The 17,838-nt window shown below is 29.6% G+C and overlaps 4 protein-coding genes across 4 annotated transcripts; all 4 read left to right on the plus strand.

Moving 5' to 3' along the window:
* Positions 1 to 4,341: 4,341 nt before the first annotated feature.
* Positions 4,342 to 7,060, plus strand: LOC124923724 (probable leucine-rich repeat receptor-like protein kinase At1g35710). The gene is made up of 11 exons (XM_047463690.1): positions 4,342 to 4,438; positions 4,848 to 4,995; positions 5,097 to 5,168; positions 5,337 to 5,408; positions 5,684 to 5,755; positions 5,852 to 5,995; positions 6,294 to 6,374; positions 6,455 to 6,526; positions 6,609 to 6,680; positions 6,755 to 6,832; positions 6,910 to 7,060. The coding sequence occupies exons 1-11, from the start codon at positions 4,342 to 4,344 to the stop codon at positions 6,998 to 7,000; spliced, it is 999 nt and encodes a 332-aa protein (XP_047319646.1). The 3' UTR covers positions 7,001 to 7,060.
* A 1,096-nt stretch (positions 7,061 to 8,156) lies between these two features.
* On the plus strand, positions 8,157 to 8,791 carry LOC124923735 (remorin 1.4-like). The gene is made up of 2 exons (XM_047463702.1): positions 8,157 to 8,498; positions 8,591 to 8,791. The coding sequence occupies exons 1-2, from the start codon at positions 8,157 to 8,159 to the stop codon at positions 8,789 to 8,791; spliced, it is 543 nt and encodes a 180-aa protein (XP_047319658.1).
* A 1,113-nt stretch (positions 8,792 to 9,904) lies between these two features.
* On the plus strand, positions 9,905 to 11,781 carry LOC124920970 (26S proteasome non-ATPase regulatory subunit 10). Its single transcript, XM_047461562.1, has 5 exons — positions 9,905 to 10,186; positions 10,376 to 10,508; positions 11,049 to 11,176; positions 11,274 to 11,420; positions 11,511 to 11,781. The coding sequence occupies exons 1-5, from the start codon at positions 9,986 to 9,988 to the stop codon at positions 11,646 to 11,648; spliced, it is 747 nt and encodes a 248-aa protein (XP_047317518.1). The 5' UTR covers positions 9,905 to 9,985; the 3' UTR covers positions 11,649 to 11,781.
* A 1,333-nt stretch (positions 11,782 to 13,114) lies between these two features.
* LOC124921655 (protein GDAP2 homolog) lies at positions 13,115 to 17,136 on the plus strand. The gene is made up of 14 exons (XM_047462338.1): positions 13,115 to 13,519; positions 13,620 to 13,697; positions 13,851 to 13,906; positions 14,396 to 14,515; positions 14,606 to 14,676; positions 15,068 to 15,161; positions 15,253 to 15,462; positions 15,669 to 15,920; positions 16,001 to 16,109; positions 16,198 to 16,265; positions 16,342 to 16,411; positions 16,490 to 16,564; positions 16,650 to 16,741; positions 16,835 to 17,136. Exons 1-14 carry the CDS (start codon positions 13,199 to 13,201, stop codon positions 16,929 to 16,931), a joined length of 1,713 nt encoding a protein of 570 aa, XP_047318294.1. The 5' UTR covers positions 13,115 to 13,198; the 3' UTR covers positions 16,932 to 17,136.
* The last annotated feature ends 702 nt before the right edge of the window (positions 17,137 to 17,838 follow it).

Below are 17,838 nucleotides of genomic sequence, written 5' to 3' on the forward strand. Positions count from 1 at the left end.
ACGAATAATCATGACGGTCGTCATAATGCAATTTGTATGTTTTTGAAACGATACAAAATGAACTTGAATTTTTTTTTTTACAAAACATGATTATGCTACTTGCTTATGAGCAATGTTTATCGACTTCCTAATCTATTCTTCCATCTATCAATCCTAAGTAACTCAGAACAAACACTATAAATAGGATGACAAAACACAATGACACAAGATGTATTGACTTGTTAAGAATGGATAGAAGGGATTTTCTTCGTTTATGCAACTTGATGGAGATATCAATGTTATCTCACTCCAAAAATGTATTTTAAGAAGAAAATGTAGTTATATTCCTCTATATTCTAGCTCATCATATTCAAATAAAGAATGCTTCATTTGCGTTTTATCATTCTGGATGGACAATTAGTAAATATGTGCATGAAGTCTTACTTAGTAGTTGTTGGATACACAAATAGAGAGGGTTTTTTAGCGTCATTTAAAGGCCATAAGTACCATTTAGGATATTGGGATGTTGCACAAACACCTTGAAAGAACATTTCGTTTGCTCAAACTTAGATGGGCTGTACTAAGAAGCATTATATTTTATCCAATTAAGACGCAATATCGTTAATTATTTCATGTTTCTTACTACATAATTATATAAGAATGAAAATTCTAATAGATCTTATGGAATAATTACTAATAAATGAGCTTTATACAACAATTGAATCCTCAAAATGGAGATAATATGAATGCTATAGAGATATATGATGATTGGACATAATGGAAGATTGAGTTAGCAAAGACAATGTTTCTTGAAGGGAGATTTGGAAGAAGTAATGAGAGTAAAAGATAATTGTTTGTATAATTTCTATCTTTTGAATGTTACAATTTGAAACCATTTTGTTTAATACTATTAGTATTTATTATTGTGAAAAAAGTTTATCTATTAATATTATGTTTCATATTATCTTTTGATTTCTTGTTTGTACAACAGTAACCCACTCAACATATGCATACTCATTTGAAAATCTTAATTTGTGGTACTTGTTATGTCACAAGAGTCATCTAGTTCACTTTCTTTCTGATGTCCACTCATTATTATTTAATGTATTTTCTGATATACAATTGTGTTACTACAATTTATCCATTGATGTTATTAATGCTTAGATATGGATAGTCAAATCGATGATGTAGTACCTCAACATGTTAATAAAAAATGGAAGAAAAATGTTACTAGTAAAAGAAGTTGGACTGACAAAGAGCAACAAGTTTTTATTGAAGCATTGAAAGATATTGTGAACTTAGGAATGAAGACATATAATTTATTTCGGTCAGGATACCTAAATGTTTTGTATGACAAGATGTTGATTGTGTTTTCTAGTATTGACCTACATCTTATGCCACATATTGACTCAAAATTTAAGGTTTGAAAAAGAATATACGTTGCAGTTGATCGAATGCACACTTTATTAGGATTTTAATGGGATGATATAGACAAAATCATTACTTGTGATGACGATGCTATTTGGGAGGCACATGTTAAGGTAAACAATGTTATATTTAAATTTGTTTTCATATTTTAGTTTCATATATACTTTATAATTTTATTTTGAATAGGTTGATCTTAATGCACATGGATTGAGAGACAAGTCAGGATTTGTGTATTGTATTTGGAAAGGATCGAGTAACTAGAGAATTTGTTGAAGGACATGTAGAAGTAATGACAGCAATGAAAAATGAAGTGGGGACTAATGATATAGAGTATGAAAATGTTGGAAAAGAGCTTACATCGGGGTCAGTTTATGAAAGAATTAGTGATGTAGAAGAAGGAAGACTGGGTAAGAGAAATAAATCCAAACATCTAATGACATGCATGAAGGAAATGAATGCCACAATGCGAGAATTCATTACAAAGTCAACAAAACAATTTGGTTGCATTAATTGATAAAACTAGTTACTAACATGATCTATCAACGACAAAAGTGTAAGTATGTGAAATGATTTATCGTCTTCATCTTGATCCAGTTGACAAGATAGATGCAACTATTGCAATTACAACCAATGAATAATTTGTTGACATATTTACATCTTTAAATGATGATGTTGACAGGTTATTGTTAAATCAGAAAGAAAAATTGTATGGGTGGTTAAAAAAAGGTAGGCATATATACTCCTTGTTTTTAATAGTAAGGTAGATAACATATTATTTTTGTCCTTGCAAAAAAACATGTACAATTGCATGTGTTTTGAGACTATTAGATCATAAATACTTTACATTTAACATATTATCTTAATTACATTTTTTTTAATTATACTTTGCCGAATCTATAAAATTATGTTATCAAGGAAGTTAATATATTGTCACAATCTTATTATTATGTGAACAATTTGGTTGTTAATTATTTTTTTTATTAACTAAATTTATATTTTTAAATGAGGTAAAAACAATACTTATTAATTTAATATAGAGATAAAAAAAACTTGACTCTTAAAATAAGATCAAAAGAGTTTAAGATTTTCTTATAAACAAATAAGTAAAAGAACTAGAGATGAGAGATGAGAAACAAAACAAAACAAAATTTAATATTCAACATAAAATAAAGAAATATAAAATGTGTTCACAAATTACAAACAATAATAAAGAAAAACATGAAGGGAGAAAAAAAAAAAAGTAAATATTAATTTAACAATTAGATTAAATTTATATAAATATAAAAGATAAAAATATTTTTTTACATTCTATACAATATTTTTATACTACCAACTGAACACATAATTATAAAATTTATACTTTATAACCGTCTTATATTTTAACTAAATACAAATAATATATAATTTACCTCTTAATATCTTTTACCACTTATATCTCCTGCAATTAATACAAATATATGACTAGTACGAATAATAAATTACTACCCTATTTTCTCACTTAATTAAATACTTTGTCATAATTTTATTCAATTATTTATTCATTATTAAAATCAGTTTACAATTTTTTTTTTGTTTTTAATATAAAAAAAGTCTTTCTCACCTAAAATTATTTAAAATTTTATTTTAAACATTATTTTATTTGATATTATAAAATATTTAAAAATAAATAAGTTGACACCTCATTTAAATTCAACTAAAAATTCTATATATTTGAAAATTGGTTCAACCTTATTATAGGAAACAGATATAATTGAAATTAAAAAATTACATAAATAATAAATATTTTTTAAAATTATATAATTTCACATATATTAATATATAATATTTTTACTAGTTATTAAATTTTAAAAATTAATAAATATATTTTTAAAATATATATATATATATTAATAATAATTTACATATATAATTTTAAATTATTTATATAACTGAAAACTTGAATAATAAAAAATTAATTAATTAAAAACTAACTAATAAGAGAAGTTTATAAAATAAATTAATAATTAATAATTAATATATCTATTTTCTTATGAATTTGATATTTGAATAAGAATAATGAGTTTTTAATAATTTATTAAAATAATTTATAATATTAAATAAAAATAATATTTAAAATTTTAATTGATTTAAATTTAAATAATTTATAAATATATGATTAAACATTTTTAATTAAAAGATAAAATTTTGTTTATATAAAAAAAATATATAAATATATTATAATTTCTTTTTAATAAAATTAAATAAGTAAAAAGAGAGAGGAGAGATGATAAATTAATCTTATAAATAATTATAATTAATTGAAAGATTAAATTAACTCATTTTTAATAATAAATATCTTGTATATATATATGTGTTAGTTATAAAGTAAATACGTTTAAATTTTTAAAAAAAAAATCAATTTAAAAATATATTAATAATAATTCATTTCTGTTATTAATATTATATATTAAATTCAAAATATATTTCTAATTAATATGTTAAAATTATTATAATTAATTTCTGATGTTATTATTAAAATGATAATAATATAAATGACTTGAGTGCTTCATTTATTAAATATAGCTGAAAAGAGTACTGGAATTTAAGTTTATATAGTTATATTTATTCTTAATCTCTCTCGTTAATTAAAATATCTTCTATTTTTTCATTAAATATTTATATATATAGTTAATTTAATAATAACATCAGTTATTGATGGAGGTTATCTAGCGCGCCCTTTTCTCAAATTCAATTTATTATTTATTTTTCTTTTCCGGTATTTGAAACTTGAAAAAGTTGTTTGTATTCTTCCTAGATTTACTACTTATAAGTATAAATTTTAGATTTGAAAAACCTTTTGGGCGTTTTCTCTCTCTCTCTCTGCTAGCTGAGGCCTGAGAGTTCTTAAACTGATCGGCGCTATCGCCGGAAAAAGTTTCAGCTGGTTTACCTATAATGACAAGTTATCGTGTTTCTACTGCATTGTTGGCGATCTTCCTACTGCCTTTACTCTGCAATGTCCTTGTTGATTGCAAAACTCTCAAGAGAGACGGTACATAATCTTTTCCTACGCTCAATTACAATTTTCTGTTATTTGAAATCTGTGTTTATTCATCTCGTTCTCCAATGAAGTGTGTGTATTGAATTTGTATTCAGATCTTCGTAACAATTTCAATCCCTAATTAGTTCTCGTGTCTTTACTCTTTAGTTGTGATATTTTACTCTAACCTATGAGATTTAGAGGTTTAGGCTATTACAATTAGAGAGAAGCTTCTAATATATTAAACATGTCTGCTTTTAAATTAACAATGTACATGAAAATCCTGGACGCGCGTGTTTTATCTTGTTTGTCACTGGTTATTACAATTTACAAGATGTGATTGCTCTGTTGCTAATTTGATAAACTCAGCTGTTTGTATCTATGCTGATATGGTGGTGGTGTTTGTCCTCTTATTCTGCAGTGAATGCTCTGAATGAAGTTAAAGAATCTTTAGGATGGAGGGTGCTATATTCATGGGTTGGTGAAGATCCATGTGGAGATGATGGTTTTCCTCCATGGTCCGGTGTTACATGTGAAAATCAGGGTGGTTATAGCGTTATTACGGAATTGTAAGCAATGCCTTGTATTGCTTATGACTAATATCATATGGAACAAATAAGTGAATGTATTTATCTCAGAATTATTTCAAATGTCAACTTTTGTTTTTCAGGGAATTGTGTTCTGTGTCCATTGTTGGTCCTTTTCCTGTTGCTGTGACAAATTTGTGGGACCTTACTAGACTGTAAGATTATTATTTCATTCTCGCTAATCCTTCATCTGACATCTGAGTATTTATTTTGCAGCATTGTATCAAAGCTGCTTCACATATTTACTGGCATGAGATATTCCTTGTTGTTCTAGTTATTATACCTTAATTATATAATAATGTTGAGATATATTCATTTTTTAGGGATCTCCATAACAACAAATTAACTGGACCAATTCCTCCTGAAATAGGTCGTTTGAAGCAGCTCAAAATATTGTAAGTATGCTTAAATGATACATCTATGTCTTTATGTGTTGTTTTGATAATAACCACCCACTATAGAGAACAATGAATTAATGGAAACAGAGAGAGTTTTGTAAAAAAATCTTCAATGCAGCTTATTGAGTGATGTGTTAATATTAAGCGATTTCCAAAGGCACTAGTTTCATTACAGAGAAGCATGTTACTTTCTAATTTCGAGATTGTTCTCAAGGATCTACTTTGTTTTTCATTTATCCTATATGTCTCATTCTTACATTGTTTCTTTCTAGAAATTTGAGGTGGAATAAATTTCAAGGTGAAATTCCTCCTGAAATAAGGGAACTGAAGAGTCTTACTCATCTGTGAGTAATTTTCATATCTTCTCTGTCATTGGAAGGAATTCCATTTCTTTTGGAAATTTACACCACTAAACAAAATGTATGATTTTAATTTTGTAGATATCTTGATTTCAATAACTTAAAAGGAGAAATACCAAAAGTACTAGCCAGTCTACGAGAGCTACGTTATCTCCATCTTCATGATAATCAATTTGTTGGTAAAATACCAACAGAATTGGGCACCTTGCAGCATCTCCGACACATGTAAGTCCAATTATATCCAAAGTCTTGGAGCTTATTTGATCATGGGTTATTTGGTTATTTTCAAATAATCCTTTATCAACAATCAAAATATCCTATATATATACAATTTAAAGTTTAAATACAAAATGATGTATAAACAATTTATCTAAAACAATATACTTTTTCATCAAACAAGATTTTGAATTCATAACCTAGATTTTTTTCAAATAAACCAAGATCAAACAAGCTCTTGGGATGTATAACTAGGTCAATCTTTATACATTCATGTCACGTTGAATATTGCAACCTCATGTCTCAGGGATGTTGGGAATAACCAATTGGTGGGAACCATAAGAGAACTCATACGCCTAAACAGATGCTTTCCTTCACTTCGTAACCTGTAAGTCAACTGCCAGTGTGGCCATCAAACTAACTTGGTATAGTTCAATGATCTTCGACCTATTATTTTTATTACTGCAGTTATCTGAATAATAACTATCTGACGGGTGGAATTCCTTCACAAGTAGCAAACTTGACTAAGTTGGAGATCTTGTAAGTTGTGACATAATTAATAAGCAGAATGCAGATAGAGTTAGTATCTTATTATTTGTGGATTGGTTGCTTTTGTGTGCAGGCGTTTATCATACAATAAGATGTCTGGTGTAATACCTTCTGGACTTGGTCATCTCCCAAAATTGACTTATCTGTAAGCTTTTGAAATTAGTAATAAAATAAAAATTTCTTTCTAATGTAAATTCTGCTAATTAATTACCAATACAGGTATCTTGATCACAATCAGTTCAGTGGGAAGATTCCTGGTTCAATTTATAAGCTTCATTCTAGTCACTTGAAGGAGATGTGTGTTTTCTTGCCTGTCTTCTCCATTTACTATTTACTATTTCAAAGATTGAGAGATTGAATCTTTTTGCATGCAGGTACATTGAAGGAAATGATTTTGGTCCTGAAGTTAAACCAATAGGCATACACAAAGTTCTTGATGTTTCTGACATGGATTTCCTGTTTTAATTTTAAATTAGGAATTGATTTTGGAGCTAGGTTAAAGATTATTTATTAGTTTTTTAGTTTTTGAACAATTGATTAAGCTGTATATAATTAATAGTGACAGGCAGGCATATTCATTTGTTGATATTATTCACCTTCAACTGGCTTGCTTTTATAATTCAAATGATATAATTTATTTTTTATTTTTTTTAAATGATTCATTCAATTAAAATAGTAATAGCTTAAACAAAACGTTAAAAATATAACATGAAAAAAGTTTAAAATTAAAAAAGAAAATTATAAAACAAAATACAATTAATTAGCTAAAAAATTCTCATAAAAATAATAAAGTTTTCAACTGTGTCAACAAGTTTTCTAATTTAATCTCTGACATTTATGTTGAATTTTTAACTACTTAATGTTAGGTGTTAAATGTTCTTCAATTTTTTTTTTTCAACCAGATAGTTCACCAGAAAATTAGGGACATATATCCATCTTGTAAGTCTCGCTCACTACTCGATTCATGCCTCCAAATAGTCAGTTAGTCTGCAATGGTTGTCGTATAACATTGAATTCTAGTCAAATTTAAAAAAAAAAAAAAAAAAAGTCTAAATATTTGTCACAACGTAACAATGAAAAAAAATAAAAAAGGAAAGTTGACTCCACCGACTTGTAAAACAAATAACGACGACTCAAGTAACAATGTCTATGTTCTTCCGCATACATTTATCATGAGTTATAATTCCGCCGTGAATAACACTCTAACAAAAAAAAAAAAAAATATTAATAGACATCTTAGACTCCCACAAATTTTCCCAACAAGATTCAATCATGTTGACTTTATTGAACAAAGTAGAAAAATGTTCCAATTGAAATTATCAAAATTACGCCACCGTATAGAATCCCGAAAAGACAGGAATAACCATTATTTCTAGCAATGACCAATAAGCATATAATGTGACAGGCTATCTAGATGATCATAATTGATTCCAATAAAGAAAGAAAGTGTATAAAATTGGCACATGCAGTGGAGATATAGAGAAAGGAAAAGAATAATTGTCATGATGAATGATTCTAATCAATAATAAGAAGGCCGGCCTTGCATGCAAAGCAATATCTAATCAACAACTTTAAATAACATTCTTAACCCATAATAATAATAATAATCTTCAGGCAGATCATGAGTACTACTCAAGACTATTATCATGCAACTGCATTAGCTGCAGCTGCATTTGCTGTTAAATCATTAATGGATGATCATGAACTAAGGATTATTGATCAAAAAGATAAATCATCCCTGAGCAAGACACCATCATCGATAATTAATTATGTGAAGAGTTGGGATAAAGGTCCATCATTGAATAAGACACGTTCAATAAGAAGAACAGAAACTGAAGCAGATAAATGGGAGAAAGCTCAAATGGGTAGGATCGAAGAAAAGTACTCGAAGATGAAGGCTATGATTCTGGATTGGGAGAAGAAGAAAAAGGGAAAGGTTAAACACAACAAGGCTGTAACCGAGGTACATACATTAGTCATATCATATCATCTATATCCAAATAATTAATTACATAATACTGAGATTTTATTTACTGAGATTTTATTTATTTGCAGAGTGAACTGGACTGCAAAAGATCAAACGCCATGCAACATTACCGTGAACAGATTGATAGAATTGAGAAAATTACAGGACGGGCAAGAGCTCAAACTGAAAATAATGAAAGAAATGAGAAATTGAAGGTGGGGGAGAAGGCTAATAAAATAAGAAAAACTGGGAAACTACCTGCAGCTAACTTTCTCTTTATTTGTTTCTGAAAAATAAAACCAAATCATAACTTGTTCAATAAGCACAAATTCAATGTATCTATTGATTTCCATAATAATAATAACAATAATAATAATAATAATAATACTCCAGCAATAAAATCTCCTAAATATAAGTTCGTATAAATTCTTTTGAGATGTATGTATGTTAGGGGATCTTTGTCTCTATGTTATCCGTCTCATCTCATGTCAAATTTTTAGTTTAATTGGAAGATTGACGAAAAACCGTCTCATGTCAAATTTTTAGTTTAATTGGAAGATTGACGAAAAACGGTAATAGTTGATTTTAATAACTTTCAACTGGATTTAGTGATATGGTTGGAACGGTTTGAACATCGAAAAACACAATTATAAAGAAGGTTTAAAAAAATAATTTTGATTTATTGGTTGATTCGTTTATCTATAAATCAAGTATAATAGACATTTTTAATGTAGGATACTAACCTAAAAGTAATAAAAATCCCTTTTTTTTTTTTTTTACCATAGTTTATTGGCAGCCCTAGCCGGAAAGTTGGGGTTCATAGTAAAAAATAATTACTTTTTATTTATTTATCTGGTTAATATTAGAAATATAATAGTTTTTTATTTAAATTAAAAAAGAAAAATAAAAGTAATTTAGTCTCTTTAATTGGCTTCTTTTCAAACTTTATATATATATAAAAAAAAACCTTAATTATTAAGAGATAATTAGATTTTATCTCTTTATTCAAATGTCTATAATCGGTTGGTTGATCGATAGAGTATGGTTGAGTTCGGTTTTAAGGTTTTAAAAATCACTTTAATTTAATATGACATTTTATCGATATGATTCCGGTTAAACCTGTTTCATCTCAAAACATTTTAAGATCAAAATATTTTAAGATGAAATTGAACTCGTAATTTTTTGGTTTGTAAATTAAAAATTATTTCAATTTTTAAGTGGTAATGTTTAATTAATATAAAAATAAAATTTCGGAAGTGTAGTTTAAAAAATAGATCATAATCTAATTTTTATTTTAGTTTTATATTCCAATTAAACATATATATGATAATTATTAATTTGTAATAAAAATAGTTAATTAATGAAAAAAAATCGATACCAAACAAGACAGACCCTAAATAAGGGCAGGTGCTCGTCATCTTCATGGTCGCCGGTTTGTTAATCTGAGCTCCCCAAAACCCTAATACACTACAACAGAGATCACCATGGATATGGATATCGATGAATCGAAGACTGCAGAAAGCGCGCGCTCATTCAAAGCAGAAGACCTGTTCAAGGCGGCAGAAAATGGAGATACTTCTGTCTTCACTTCGCTCTCTCAAGACCAACTCCTCAACTCGCTTTCTCTCCGCAACGAAGACGCCCGCTCCCTCCTCCACGTCGCCGTCTCCTATGGCCAGACCGAGGTCTGCATCTTTCTAGGTTATTTTTCATCCTTCCATTTCTAGATAATAACAAACACCACACGCTTAATTCGATATAGATGATGCAATAATATTAAAGTATCACCAAGTAATTGAGTTAGTATCTCACCGAAAAGCTTAATCAGGTTGTTGAATGCTGATCATGTATGTATGTCTATATGTTCTGATTAGGTTGTCAAGATACTGTTAGCTGGAGATCCATTGAAGAGTGGTGTAAATAGTGCTGATGAGGAAGGCTGGGCTCCAATTCACTCGGCAGCTAGCTGTGGCAATGACAAAATTCTTGAGATTTTGATAAGCAGTGGTGAGTGAGGATCGTTTTTATGCAAACCAATGCTAGTCTGAATTTTCCTTTTGTCTTTGAGAATTCTGCCTGACTTTCTTTTCATCTTTGCAATTGGTTTAAAGCATTTCAGATTCATCTAGGATAGGATTGATCCTTTCTCTATATGTAGTTATGCTCAGGGTACATGTTGTAGGGTTTACACAATGACACACTCATCATTCTCTTGCATTGAAATCGCGATGATAACTTGAGAAGCCATGTTGGTTAGTAGTAGCTAGAAGTAGTTTCTATCCAGATTTGCTCTCCTCTACTCTGCGGTTATGACTGAGATGAGATGATTTCTTGTGTTAAGCGAATAGAAATGTGTTTCAGTAGCTGATTATTACTCCCTTTACCTTTCCAGTAAATCAAATGAACACTAATGAATCAACATCAGGAAAATAAAGGTTATTTGGTTCAAGAAAGACAATTTCACACGTTTTTTCTTTGACCATCCAAATAGGAAGTGCTCTTATAAGAAATGTAGAACTAATTGAATAATTTTGAAATGAGGTGCAGGAGCTGATGTGAATTTGAAGAACGATGGTGGTCGTACTGCACTCCATTATGCTGCTAGCAAGGGTTGGCTAAAAATTGCAGAGATTCTGATTTCTCATGGTGCAAAGATCAATTCAAAAGACAAGCTTGTAAGAATTCATCTCTTCTTTTGTTTGCATTCACTGTTTATTCATTATTGATTTTTTCAGTTTCTTAATTAGTTTGTCTTGTTCTATTGAATTGTAGGCTGGATGCACCCCTTTGCATCGAGCATCAAGCACAGGGAAAGCAAAACTATGTGAATTTCTAATAGAGGAAGGAGCTGAGATTGATGTTGAAGATAAAACAGGTCAAACTCCGCTCATGAATGCTGTGATTTGCGGCTACAATGAGGTAATTGTGAAGAAATCATCATCGGTTTCATAAATTCTCGGATTTTTTTTGGGTCTCAAAACACGTATTTGGTTCATTGTCTATCTATAGGTAGCTCTCCTTCTGATAAGGCATGGAGCAGATGTTGATATAGAGGACAAGGAGGGTTATACTGTTCTTGGTCGCGCCTCACCTGATTTTCGATCAATTCTGATCGATGCAGCCAAGGCTATGCAAGAGGAAGAATGAGAGATTTATTTCTTCTTCATCTTAACTAATGAATGAATGAATGAATGGAAATGAGTATTCTATACTAATTTTCAAATTTTCCTTTTCTTGTAAGACAGAATATAGTTATTCCATTTGTGTTTGCTTAGAGTGGGTATATTTTTACTTTGCTACTTAAAAATAAAAATATCATCTATTTTAAATATATAAATCTTATATTTATAGTTAACATTTTTCAAAATACACATTATTTTTCTTAAATATATTAAGACTAATTAGATTCCAACAAATTATATTTTTCATTTAAAAAATACTTGTTTATGAATTAATTGAATAAAATATAGATAGATATTTATAAATATTTTATTTTAATTATAACATAATTTATTTGAAAATTATATCTTAGGTATTTTCTTATTGGGTTTTTCAAAAAAAATCTTGTATTTAATGGAATTTTTATTTTTATTTTGTATGAAAGGTGAGATTATGATTTTTGGATTGAATTATTATATAATTTAAACTTTAACAAGTTTAATTTATTTTATACATTTATACTTAATATTTTCTCTTACATAATTATATATATATATATATACTATAAATAATTTATATTTTTTTTTTATTATAAATACATAAAATTATTAATATAATTTAATAATTTTAAAAGATATAAATATAATGATTAATGTTTTATATTTTATTCAAAATTATATTATTTGAAACTTATCTTTTTAAAGTGTCTTTATTATTAGATAATCCTAAGTTTCTAAATAAATAAAACTTAATAGTGTGAAAATATGATTTAATTGTATGATTATAAGATCAATTATATATCTCTATATATATCAATTATTTGATCATCCAGTAATTTTTTTCTACCTAAATAAAAAAAAATGAAAATTTTAAATGTCAAGGTTAATTAATAATGGAGAGAACATGATAAATGAATTATCTTATTTCAAATGAATTATGCTTTTATGTTACTACTGCTGCTGAATAAAATTTGTGAAAGAAGAAATCATAATTTGATCAAAAAGAATTATTGAGTTAAAGTGGTAAAACTCCCATTTTACCCCTCCTCTCCAAACACAAATGCTGGCGAACCAGCAAAAATGGGGGGCAGTTTCGACCGTAAATGAATAAAAAAGAAAAAAATCCAAGTTTTCTTTCACGTTTCCGAATTCCGGCAAGAAAAAGGAGTGATCAGGTCCAACGATTTCGATTTCTCTGTCTTCTCTAACTCGTGTTTGTCTTTGCGCCTTTGCTGAATCCCTTGTTCATGGTATCCTCTCTTTTATTTACGTTTTCTTGCTTAAATTTATGGGATTATGTTTATTATTTGATGGGTCAAAATAATTTCGAATCTTGTCTTAAGGGATTCACCGCATTTCACTCAATTTTTTAGGGTTTTTATTCAATGTCGATCCATATATTGGATTGCATTTTGGGTTTTTTTGATGAAGAAATCAAATCAACTCAGCTATTATCCTCAACATTTTGTACAGGATTGCTGAGGATTCAGTAATTTCTGGTGAAGGATTGAGCAAAGAAGTTGTAATAGGGTTGCAAATATGTATGTAACTGTAGATAATGCTGCTAACAGGGGTGGATCACCTACTAATGAAAACTTGGATTCTGGTGTTGTCAAATTGGATCAACTACCGTGTTGGAGTGATGCCGAGTTTCGGGCTGATTCTAATGAGAATGGGGATCCAGCCTTCCCAAATTTGTACTTTCCAGACCCATTGGCACCTCCTCCAGGATCAGATAGTAGTGGAAATGGAGGAATGTCTAGATTTCCTGTAGATTATGATATCAATTCTAAGATATATTTGTGGAGAGGACATCCATGGAACCTTGAAATAGATGCTGTTGTCAATTCCACTAATGAGGCAAGCTGTTCCCACTTTCCTTCCTTTTGAATTGCTTTCTTTTAGGATGAAAAAACAGCCCCGTTTACCTTATCGGTGGTATAATGTTACTTCCAAACAGAGCTTAGACGAGGCACAAAGTAGCCAAGGGTTGCATGCTGCTGCAGGGCCTGGTCTTGCTGATGAATGTGCAACTCTGGTAAGGAAACAGTTATTAAGGTTTATTCACTTCCGTTTATTGTGTGACCTTATTTATAGGATAACTTAATTGATTGATATTGGATGTTTTAGAGATGAACTGCCACTATTGAACTTCAGAGGGTTTGATCTTGTTTTCTTAATATTCTTATAGGGTGGTTGTCGAACAGGTATGGCAAAAGTTACTAAAGCGTATAACCTACCTACCAGGTGAGTATTATCCAGTTCATCTTTGCCCCATTTGGAATGCATATTTTGAATTTGTTCAAGAGAAACGTAAATGCATTTTAAAATTTTTCTTTCATTAAGGCAATGTTTGATAACACAACTTATTACTTAATCTATAAAATTTAAGTGTTTGATTCAAATTTAGCTAAAAAAGTTAAGGTAGAATACTTGGCTTTCAATTCAGTAAGGTATAAATGACTTAACTCAGTAATATAGTATGAACATGTACAAAGACAACTTTAACCCCTAATCAAATTACATCACTATAAGGGTAAAATGACTTTCAAATACTTTCTCAACATTAGATTCATATTTTATCAAATCAACTAACATATCAAGTACTTAAAGTTTAGATATTTGGTTTATTGAACATATACATATTTAATAGGACTATTCATAATAGAATTTCTAACTTGAGTGTTATCTGTTTTCGGTCCTTGAAGAACTAACCTACTTTATTATGTTATTTAGGAGTGTTATCCATACTGTTGGTCCAAAGTATGCAGTAAAGTATCATACTGCTGCAGAGAATGCTTTGAGTCACTGCTACAGGTCTTGCCTTGAACTTCTTGTTGAAAATGGTCTTCAAAGGTCAGTTTGAAGCAAAAACATTTTGATTTTGGTAATTGAAGTTGAGCTGTCAAAATGATCATTAAAACCGTGTAACTCGATAAAATGCAGCATTGCCATGGGGTGTATATACACGGAGGCAAAAAATTATCCACGTGAACCAGCGGCACATGTGGCAATAAGTGAGATTTTCTTGTCTGATTTTGCTGCTTTTATGAAAGTAGTAAAATTGTAAGGATGGGAAATGTAGGTTGAGATTCAGAACCTATTTTGGCATAGGTTTTTGTCAACATGATGAAAAGACAGTAAAATCTACATTTGGCATGAGTCTCTAACCGGAAACTGATCAATGGAAATTTTTGGATCACAATCCAAAATTTGCCTCAATCACACTTCTGATACCATAGGAAAAAAAATTCACTTTCAATTTCTTTTGATGATCTTCCGATGTGATAGTGATTGTTACTAGTTTCCGATATGAATATTATGTCGAGATTTCATGATTGACCAAGTATTATAAATTGGGTTCGTGGAACATAAACTTATCTTCATCCTTGCTATTGTTCTCATTAGGAACTGTACGAAGGTTTATTGAGAAACAGAAAGATAAAATAAAGGCTGTGGTGTTTTGTAACACAACACTGGTCGACACAGAGATATATAAAAGGTACATCACCCTAAACGATTGACTATATTCTTTTCGTGGATTCATTTGAATTTTACTGTGTCCGGAACTCTCATTTCCTTTTACAATGTAGGTTACTTCCTCTTTACTTTCCTCGGGATAAACATGAAGAAGAAATTGCCATATCAAAGCTTCCTGCTGATGTTGGGGATGAAAACGGAGAGACTTTTATTGTTGAGCGCAAGATTAGAATAAATCCTTTGCCTAATGCAAAAAAGAATGGCGCAAAACCACTTCAATCATCTATGGATTTTCCTGCTAGTGATCTTGGGTTGATGAGGCGGTAAGATTCATTTGATATGGAGTTATTTAAATATATAACCTTTAGTAGTTTAATGATTTGAATTATGTGATTATTGAGTAGATTGTTGATTGGATAATGGATTATTTGAAAACAATCCCAAATAATCCACATTAAACAAGCCCTGATATATTCTAGGTCTTTTACAATATGAATTCACTGAACACGCTAAGTTTTTTTATGAACAGAGACTCGTCTTATCTTGAGTCATATTTGGATCCTGCTTTCATGTCACTAATGAAGGATCCAGATCAAAGACGAAAAGAGCAATGGGAAAAAACTGCCCAAGCACAGAACAAATGGAACGGTCCTAAAATGCTTGGTTTTGGCGATCTGGGTGGCCCTCTGTTGTCTTCTGCAGAAGAATACTCGCTTCATTCCCGATATATTGCTAAAGCAAATTCTCTCAACCTTTCTGAAATTGCAGAAATGAAAATTGTGTATGTCCTACCATAAAATTGTGTATGTCCTACCTTTCTGAAATTTTCAAGCTCAAATGTTAATTTTGATTGCAATTCAGATATCGTGGAGGTGTGGATAGTGAAGGACGTCCAGTTATGGTTATAGTAGGAGCACATTTTCTGCTGCGATGTCTTGACCTAGATAAATTTGTTCTCTACGTGGTTAAGGTGAAGTGTCTTTATTTTTTATCTTTTAGAAATCGACTCATTGCTTATTTCTTGCTACCAAGATTTGTTCTTCTATTTGATGCTGCAGGAGTTTGAGCCGTTGATTCAGAAGCCATATAGCCTTGTTTATATCCATTCCTTAGCATCTTTGCAAGCGTAAGCTTCAATTATTACTTAAAATAATAATAAAAAAATACTGCATCTTTGTTAAACTCTTGAATTGAGTAAACAGGCAACCTGACTTGGGATGGATGAGAAGATTACAGCAAATACTTGGATCAAAGCACCAAAGAAATCTTCATGTATGCTTACAGTGATCACTATTTTTCCAAAAAGTAATATAATAAACTCTGTTAATCGTTAACCAATCTGTGTGCAAGGCTATATACATTCTTCATCCTACTTTTGGACTTAAAGCTGCAATCATGGGTTTGCAACTGTTAGTAGATAACGTGGTATGATGTCTAATCCGATCCTAACTCGTTTAGCTGATCATATAACTTATAATCTAATTATTGCAAACATTCTTACATGATTTAGGTGTGGAAAAAAGTGGTATATGTGGATAGGCTTTTGCAGTTGTTCAACTATGTTCCACGAGAGCAACTCACCATTCCCGATTTTGTTTTCCAGTTAAGTATTCTGTTTATTTTGTTCAACTATGTGGTTTGTTGTGTTGCTGAAATCACGGACACTTATTGGAGGGTTACTCCTTATATTGGTAGGCACGATTTGGAAGTGAACGGAGGAAAAGGCGTTATTGTGGACCCTAGAACAAAGTACGTGTCTATCAAAAAGAACAACAATGACGACGAAGAATAGAAGGTGATTTTATATTTATTTATTTATCCACTCCTCCATTAATTTTGTATATCATTTATCTGTGTCTGTTTTGTAATGACCAGTAATTAGTTGCTTAAAAACTATCATATGGCTAGAACAGCAGTATTAATTTTTCATTTTCATTTTCTTTTGGGAGGTGACAGTAATAATAATAATAATAATAAACATTTGCTCCCTTGTGTAATTTGTTGCAAAATAAATTGAAAGAAGTAGATTGGTTAATATTATTTAGATGTGAATTGTTTATATATTATTATTAATAATAATAATAAAATAGATAGCGACAGAAGAAGGCAAAGAGAAAGAAAGAAGGATGAGTTAAGAATGTAAGAAGACTGACTATAAATAGAAAGGTACAACGTGGTGGAATGGAACATATCTCATCTCCTGTCTGTCGCATGCATCATCGCTTTACTCCCCCACGCGCTTTTCTTTTTTTCTTTTTTTTTTTATTAATTAGCCAATTATAAAAATCAAATCTTCTCATTTTCTTGTTATTGTCTACATCTATTATTATTATTATTAATTTTCAAAAGTTAAGACTAATATTCTTGTTTTTAATGAATTTGAATTTGCTGTGTCATAATTTAAGAAAGTGGATAGAAGAAAGAAAATTAAATATTAAAATAAAATGTTATATATATAATTTTTTAGGATTTAAAGTTTAGGGTTTATGTATAATTTTTTATTTATCTCATTTATCAAAATTCACATCGCTGAGACAACAAGTGGGACAGTATCCTCACTCGTTTTTTAACACGGAAGACTTTCTAAGTTAGATATTCAACTCATCGATATCCTTTTCTTTTATCATTACCTTCTTTTTTCTTTTCTTTTTTATCTGGGTAAATAAAAAAAAATTATTCAAAACCCAAATAAAACCCCA

This window comes from Impatiens glandulifera, chromosome 1 (assembly GCF_907164915.1).
Source record: "Impatiens glandulifera chromosome 1, dImpGla2.1, whole genome shotgun sequence".
NCBI classification, from domain to species: Eukaryota; Viridiplantae; Streptophyta; class Magnoliopsida; order Ericales; family Balsaminaceae; genus Impatiens; species Impatiens glandulifera.